Source organism: Chenopodium quinoa, unplaced genomic scaffold (assembly GCF_001683475.1).
Source record: "Chenopodium quinoa cultivar QQ74 unplaced genomic scaffold, ASM168347v1, whole genome shotgun sequence".
In the NCBI taxonomy this organism is placed as follows: Eukaryota; Viridiplantae; Streptophyta; class Magnoliopsida; order Caryophyllales; family Amaranthaceae; genus Chenopodium; species Chenopodium quinoa.
In genome coordinates, this window is record NW_018742381.1 from 1,007,900 (window position 1) to 1,016,781 (window position 8,882).

Here is an 8,882-nt window from a genome sequence, read left to right on the forward strand (position 1 = left end):
TCATTACACTTTGGAATCAACACAATGCAAGTTCGGTTAATCTCCCTCAATTCAATCTCCCCCCTCCACCAACTTTTCACAAAATTAATCACATCTCTACCATGATACCCCAAAATTTCTGAAAAAATACGGCATGCATACCATCCGGTCTCGGAGCCTTAATTGGATGCATTTGGAACAAAGCATCTCTACTTTCACCCCCCGTCGGCTCTACTTCCAACTCTGCCACATGTCCTCGGTCACAAGTGAATTAATTCCGGCAGTGGCTTCCTCAAAGTTACTCGGATTATCAGTGCTTGAAGAAAGACCCAAAGTAATCAGATATTACCCCATCCATATCGTCCACCGACTTCCTCCATACCCCACTATCATCATACAAACCTGAAATGAAATTCTTAGCCCTCCTCTGACTCGCCTTATGGTGAAAATACTCGGTATTTTTGTCCCCATCTCTCAGCTCATTTGATCTTGCTCTCGTATGCCAATACGACTCTTCAAGTCTTCGCAACTCATCGATCTCTTTTTTAATATTGATACAAAGCGCCAACCTACTTGCATCAAACCAGCCACCTTGAGCCTCCTGTAACTTCTTTTCGGCTTTCTTTATCCTTTTCTTTATATTACCAAGTTTGTGTCCTGCCCAAGAAGAAAGACCCTCACCCACCCTTGTTATTCTCTTGTGTATAGGCTTGGTCACACCACAAACCCACGCATTGGAAACAACTTTGTTGCATTCTTCATTCAAGAGCCAAAGAGCTTCAAAACGGAATAATTTCCCTTTTCGGTTGCACTCATTTTTCTGTCCAAATTTCAATAAAACAGCAGCATGGTCCGAGTGACATATGGGGAAATTAATTAACTCAGAATAAGGGAATAGGGAGCACCACCCATCCAAGACCAGAGCATCCATCGAAAGTCCTCGTTCCCATGTGAAAATATTGCCTTTAAAACCAAGGTCACGAAGGCCACATTCATCAAGAGCATCCCGGAATGCATCCATTTGTCTCTTACCTCTTAGCTGCCCACCACTCTTCTCATGTAACCCCAGAATTTCATTGAAATCCCCACCAAAAATCATCGGAATAGTACAGCCCGCATGAATACCGCACATGAGGTCCCACGTACGGTGTTTATTAGCCGTTTCGGGCCACCCATAAACTCCAATGAATTTCCATATTGGGGAGCCAGTCTCATCACAGACATTAGTATCAATATGATGTGCAGAAAAAGAAGCAACCACCATGTTTAAATCCCTCCACCACAGTCCCAAACCACCCGTTCTTCCATTACTACTTACGCAAACTCCGTTAGCAAAACCGCATTTATTACGAATCAACTCAAGACGACGAGAATCAATTTTTGTTTCCATAACGAAAACTATATTCGACCTATCTATCCAACACCAATCTTGAGGAGCTTTAACTGTTAATGGGTTGCCAAGCCCATAACAGTTCCAAATTAAGGTTTTCATTGCTCTTCATGGGGTTGGACATCTCCAACCTCCGCTACTTGGCTAATTAAAGACAGACAACTCATCATTGTCCACAATACTTTTCACCCTCTTCAGTGTGTACCCCTCCTGCTCCATAAGTTCCCTTATTGACTGCACCCCTGCCTTTCTTTTTCCCGAGAGCAACTCACCAACACCCTCATCAGTCTCCATAGCAGCTTGGCCCTTCCCTCGAGTTCTCGCTTCCTTAAAGACCTTCCTGCCTTGCTTTTTCGGACTAGCCAAGCCCACCTGAAAAGAAAGAGGTGCCATATCTCTAGGAACATTGTACTGCCCCCTAGATTCACCCGCATCTTTAACTATATTATTGGGATTTGTGCTCATAATTGGGGCAATAATCTGCTCATTACACTGCACGAACCCACCCTCCTTTACAACCTCATTAGTCATTTCACATCCACTAGACAAAGTGAGAACCTTTCCTGATGAGCTCTCCTCACCTAATTTAGTGCCCATAAAGGAGGGATCATTCTCCTTTAATTTGTTATGAACAACTGCTTTCTTCTAGCCAAGATTAGAGGTTCCTCCCCCGCCCTCTTCGATACACCTTTCCTCGGAGACGCCCGAAGGTATAAACCCCACCCCAACTTCTGCATCTTTTCTTCCTCAAACACATGAGCACAATCTTTTTCGAAATGACCGATAATACCACACGCAAAGCACAGGTATGGAAATCGTTCGTATTTGAACTCCACTTTCACCTCCTTCCCCTTCTTATCCTTCATCCACTGATAACGTCTCAAAGGTTTTTCAACATCTATCATCACTCTAACCCTCCTATATCATTCCAATCCGAAAGCATCATCCTTTAACTCCATAAAGGTTCCCAAGTTCGAAGTAATGGCTTTGACATAGGCCTTCGAACGGCAATTAAACGACACATTAATCACTCTAACCCAGAAAGGGGATTGATTAAGTTTTACACGATCAGGTTGTTCATCCCCTTCAATTTCTTTCAGAATTAGTAGATGATTCTCCCAACACCATGGTCTTCCTTTTAATATTTTTTCTCTATCTTTCCAATGAAAAAACTGAAAAGCAAATAAATTAGGGCTAAGAACCCTAATCACTAAATTATTCGAGAGGTTCCATACCTTCAGCATCGTTCGCTTGAAAGCCTCAACATTATACGGACGACTGGTACACACACGCCCCACCAGCAACAGATCAATGTTATCATTCGAATCCTCCCCATCAATATTACACAAGTCTATCAGATCCCCTTTTTCCTCCTCCAACCTTAGCGTTGAGTATTGTTGAGCCAACTCATTAGCCATAATGTCGGAGTTTGATCGTTCTTGACAGAGAGTATCGTTCGAGACGGAGATACGGTCTTTCTCTCAAGAGAGTTTTGCCCTATCTTTCGAGGGAGTTTTCATGATGTATGTTTTAGTATTATGTTATTTGATTTATGAATTATAAATTATTAGTTATTACTCATTTCTCCAATTCCATTCCCTCCATTTCCTTTAATCCAAATAAAGTGTTAGAGGTGAAGATATTAGGAGGATAGTTGGAGTTAGGAACATTAAAGATAAGATAATAGAGAACTACTAACATTGGTTCAGGCTTGTAAGGCAAAGATCAAAAGGCGCGCTAGTAAGGAAAGTTGAGGATTGGTAGCAAGTGGATCTTAGAAAAGGCAAGGGAAGATCGAAAGACCATAGACGACTTCGATCAAAATATTTAAGGACATATGCAACTTGAGTTTGTAGGAGCATGCATGAAAATCATATTAATGAAGGAAACTATACAGAATTATGGAAGACTGTGAGAGCATTTATATTCATTTACTACCTGATAAGTAGTAATTAGTAATTTACATTAAGCTGGGCAGCAGCCCCTTATTCACTGCCCCAGGGACGGGCTTGGTCAAGCCACCTTCTAAAACAGATTATCAATTATTTTACAAACTGGTCAAAGGATCGTTTTGAGAAATTGGGGGTTAAATGTGGGATTATTTCCTAATTTCAAAAAGGTGGTATTGTTTTGAGTAGATCTGCTCTCCCCTTACCTCTTCATTTTAATGGTTGATGCTATCTTTGGTCTGATTAACAATTATCTTTATTTAATTTACTACATAATCCCTCCATCTCTTAATACAGAACCGCTTTTGATTTTTGCCCGAGAATTAAGAAAGTTATAAATTATTTAAAACTAATGATTAAAAGTATATATGTGCATGTGGGGTTAGAGAGAGATAGAAAGAAAGAAACGTAGTCGGGAATAATTAAAGAGATAGAGAGCAAAAGTGTTGGAAATTGATGTTAAAAATACAAAAAAGGGTAATAATGTAAAAAAAATATAACCTTTAAATAGAAAGAGGCATTATATTTTGGTTTACCCAAAAAAAATGAGGCTTTGTATTAAGGGACGTAGGAAGTAGTAATTAAAATAAATATAAAATAATGTTTATATATAGTAACATAAACCAAAATGGAATAATAACTTTAATACTTTGTTTACAAGAATACAAGCTCGGAGCATTACCTGCATGACAGAAAAGCATGAGAACAGCAAGTGCAACATAGAGCACGAACTTCAGTTCAGCTTGTGCAACTAAATACCTTTCTTTCGCAACGTGTTTTTGGATGAAAGGTACACATGTTTTACACCCCATGTTCTGTTTTTTTAGCAGAAACACTGAGGGATAGTTGTGAAAAAACAGATAAAGATGAGATAATATATGGCATTGTTTCACCTGGGGTTGTTAGGTGTGTCATGAGATATTTCATATTTCATATCTCATGTTCCATTTTACCTTTTATCTGATTGGTCAGTTGGTCTGATTACTCCCTTTTTAAGTAAGATTTTAGTGAGGAAGTGAACTGAAGATTAATTATGTTTTAGAGACAGTTGAGCATAAAAAGGTCAGCAATATCTCTCAATCATGTAGGAAAGCTAGAGTCTACCAAAGTTAGCTGAAATTATTTGGTATAAATTGTTTGCCAAGTATGCATCATTCTATACCATACATTAGCGTAGTATACAGAAATCAACCGAGATATAAATTGTACGGAATATTGTCCGTTGTGTAAATCAGTGTAAGCGTTATTTGTGTTCATCAGACATTCAGATGATCAACGAAAATTAAACTGGTAGTATTGAGATGTTTAAGGTTATGTAAACTAAACCAGTGACTCTAACAAGATAAGCTAAACCAAATACATGGGAAACACCTGATTATAAAGAGAAAATCATAGAATTTATTATTATTATTCTATTTTTGCTAAGCCAAAGGCAAATTAAACACTAACACGAAAAATATTAAATCATTTAAATGTACTCCATAAAAGATTTGGTCTAAACACGGACCAATTTTGTTCTTTCTTCACCATCCTCATCATGGTATGTCAAAATCTTCCTTTGGTTTCGCTTGTGCAGTACTAAGCTCTCCATATAAATGCCAAAATAGTCATAATAATCATCTTCCAAATGTTGTATCCGGTGACTTCTGAAGTTATAAGAAAACATATAACCTTTAAAAGATAGGATAAATGTATTCTTCTCAACATTGAAAATATCCGTACGATAACTTCTTGTAAGAAACCGGTGAGCTTTTGAATTTGAATCTCCAGTATACCAAAGCCGCCATGATTTAATCTTATCTACACCATCCTCGACCAAAACCCATATGCAGGCACTATGAGAAGACATAGCGAAAATTGCTACAGACTCACCAAGGACAAAATTAATTTTAACTAGACCTGGTTGTTTAAGAGCATCAGGCAAATCCACGAAGATGAATTCCTCGGAATCAAAATCGAACGATACAAGATGATTATGTACGCCAGGAGGTTTATCCTCTTCTAAGCCTAACCAGTACAAAGCATCCTTACAATATAAATCATCCCCATCTTTAAAACTTAAAAGGCCTCGAACGTGAGCATCCGACCTATCTTTGATCCTCCAAAGGTTAGCATTTGATGAATAAACCACTATCGAAGAATTATCAAAAACAAAAGCAACAACCTTATAATCATTAGTAGACGGAGCGAAACCTAGCCGATGTGTCCAAGTCATATAAGGACAAGGGGGGATCGACCAGGACTTTCGAATACAGGGATTATGAAATACCATCTCATCCTCGTCCGGCGTATTTTCATTAAACGTATGCATCAAAATTAATCCATAAGTTTTGCAGCATATTACAACACAATTATCAGGAGTTTTAAATATTTCGTCAATTTTTCTGAATGTGTCGATACTATAAACTACAGTTTTGTCCCATTCCATGGCTATCACGTACTTGGGATTGTTGTTGTAAATTTGAAGATGCAAAAGGACTGAAATAAGAGGAATCAATTAATGAACACCAGCTTTTACAAACACACCTTAATCTCATTAAACTTTTCGCCGGCAGCCTCGCTAAGATCTCTGTCCACAAATCCATCGATAAACCCGGCAATGCTTCCACCATTGAGTCAGTATTTGAAGTTATTAGACTTAATGAGCCTTTACCATTAAACACATATATATAGACTTACAACATTAACCTAACAAACCATAAACTCCTAACAAGATATATACAAATATATTCACAAAATATATCTCACAACATAATTATATCCTAACACAAATCATATCTTTCACAAAAGTATATCTTACCATGAATTCATATGTATATATTTATCTTTTTCTATAAATATCTACTTGTATAGATTTTTAAATTATACTCCTATCCTATACCTATCCATTAGCTTAACTTTTTTATAATGTATACGGTGTAACTTTTTGTTATCAACCTTTCGATTTCATTCTCAACATTATTGTGTAAAATGATATCTTTATGAACATGAAATTTGCAAATTCCGTCTAACGTTCCATTTTAGATCTAATGTAATAGCGCACTCACACAATATTCTAAACTTGTATGGCACATCAAAGAATTATTTATAAAATATAAATAATTAAAAATCGAGAAAGGAAATTTTCTATTACTTGATCTTGATAACCAACTTTCAAAAAAAAAAAAATTTGAAATTCTAAAATTTATTGATAGCCGAATTAACTAACTACTACTAACGGATAAAATAAAAATTGAACCGTAACTTTATAAATACTTATTTTGTACTTATTATAGTACTATAGTAGTAACTACTCCATAGTAAGACTAGTAACTCGTATAAATTTACAACAGTTACTAGTTAATGATGTTTTAAATTTCCATTAACAAATTTGCACTTGAACATGCATATACACTTTATGATAATTGAACAGACTGGGGTGTTGCCCAAACATAAGCCCATTTCAACCAATTTATGCGGTTAGGCCGAATAAAAGTTCTAATCTGCTAAAATTCGAGATACGAAAATCGAACCTACGCAAATTTTAAGGTACACCATGGTGCACCTAAAAATAGGTGCACCACGTCTATACTTTTGAACATTTAGTTAGAGTTATTGAAAAATAAATTTTAATTGGGATTATTAGAAGTAAATCGCTTATAGTTAAGATTATTAAAATGTATTTATTCCATGTATATCATATCTTTCACAAAATTGTATCTTACCATGAATTCATATGTACCTCGTAGTATATTTATCTTTTTCTGTTAAAACCTATTGTGACTAAATGATATATACTCCCATATTTACCTATCAGCTATACAGTTTAACTTTTTTTTTTTTAAATGTGATTATATCATATCAAATATGATTATATCATTTAAAAACCGATTATGTAAATGTATCATTTAAAAAGTGAATTTATTATTAAAAAAGTATTAATCAGTAACTATGTTACTTTAGAAGAATACTACAAGAGGGGGGTGAATTGTAGTACGAAGGGAATTAGCCAACTTTTTGCGGAAATATAAAAACTAAACTAATGGAACTCAAAGTCACACAAAGAGATTTTAGCATGTAAAACTTCTTGGCTCTAACAAGAAGAAAAACCACGACCACTTGGGATTTTGGGAAATATTCTTTACTAGAATAGGGAAATCAACCTATTACAAGCTAAAGACTCTATCTCCAAGTTCCTCAACGAACGTGAGTTCCCAACAGTAAGTCCGATTCCTCAACATGTTGCTCTTCTCTTCTTTTTCACTTCTCACTCTTTTTCTTCTGACTTCTCTAGAGTTCACTCAAACTCCCAATCCCCAATTACAACTCTTGAAAGAAATACTTTAATGAAAGAAAATAAGAAAGTTATCAACTTAAAGTAGAATACGACTCTTGACTCTTTTAAAAAACAAAGAAGATAGAAAATATGATTGAGCAAGGGTGATGTTTTTCCAGAAAACAACTTCGATATTTATTGGAAAATATAGCTTGATCAAAACGCCACAACCTCCACTACTTACGCCACTACTGCTGCACATCAACGCCACTAATCTCCACCACTTCCAGAGTTTCAAACATGTCCTAGAACCCAGGGCACGTTGAGCCTCATTGAAGTAGTTTCTTTATTAAGTGGAGAAGACTTAGGGCCTGTTCACCCATTTACTAAGCTGAACTGAACTGATTGGAGCTGAACTGAACTGAACTAAATAAAGCTGAAATGAATATTTTATGAGAGAATTAGGGAAATTAGGAGCTGAACTAAATTGATAGGAGCTGAACTAAACTGAACTGAAATTAAACTGAAGTGAACAGGCCGGGCCCTTAATCAACATTAGTTGCGGAAGTTTAGGAGATCAGTTATGCAAGCTTTTTGAAAGATATTTTTTTCGAAAATAAAAGATATTAATTTGAGATCAAATCAGATAAAGATATTTTCAATAACAAACTTCCCTATAATTCAGCAATCTTTAAATTCTATCTAAAACCAATTTTAATCGCATTCTACTAAGCATCCAACTTCAAATTACTTTCACTTACATAAAACCTTAAATATAAAATACTTTAGACTTTATAATTTCTCTTAGGAAGTCTCTGCTCCAAGCCTTCATTCTCCCACTTCTTCTCCAGAGCTTCTGTTCCTTCAAAGGAACACTGCTACTAATCTTCTGTTTCTGTAAGCTCCAGTTCCTTTGCCTCGAATAGCTCTGCAATCTTTGACTTATCAAACTACACAACTTATCAAGACATTAGTCCAATCATAAGTTTGACTTGTGTTATCATCAAAACATCAAGGGCAACAAATCATATTATTCGAAAGATAATTATATCATTTAACAAGTACCAAAGTTGGCTTGGGATTATTATATAATAATCCTTAGTTGGGATTATTCTAGGTAAATCACCCGATTAATTATTGTAGTTGCTTTAATTTTAATAATGGTTCAAAACTCAAAAAATACCTACTTGTATCCATCCATACCTTGTAAAGGTACAAGATTCCTCTTTTGAATAGTATGATGTCAATTATATCATTCAAAATGTGTAAACATAATTCCAGCAAAGGCTTAATCATGAATTAACGGCCT

At 35.8% G+C, this 8,882-nt stretch overlaps 2 protein-coding genes across 2 annotated transcripts; both read right to left on the reverse strand.

Annotated features, from left to right (window-relative positions):
- Positions 1-289: 289 nt before the first annotated feature.
- LOC110697570 lies at positions 290-1,471 on the reverse strand. The gene has a single exon (XM_021874944.1). It carries the CDS (start codon positions 1,469-1,471, stop codon positions 290-292), a length of 1,182 nt encoding a protein of 393 aa, XP_021730636.1.
- Positions 1,472-4,813: 3,342 nt separating this feature from the next.
- LOC110697577 (putative F-box protein At3g21130) lies at positions 4,814-5,746 on the reverse strand. Its single transcript, XM_021874954.1, has one exon. It carries the CDS (start codon positions 5,744-5,746, stop codon positions 4,814-4,816), a length of 933 nt encoding a protein of 310 aa, XP_021730646.1.
- Positions 5,747-8,882: the final 3,136 nt, after the last annotated feature.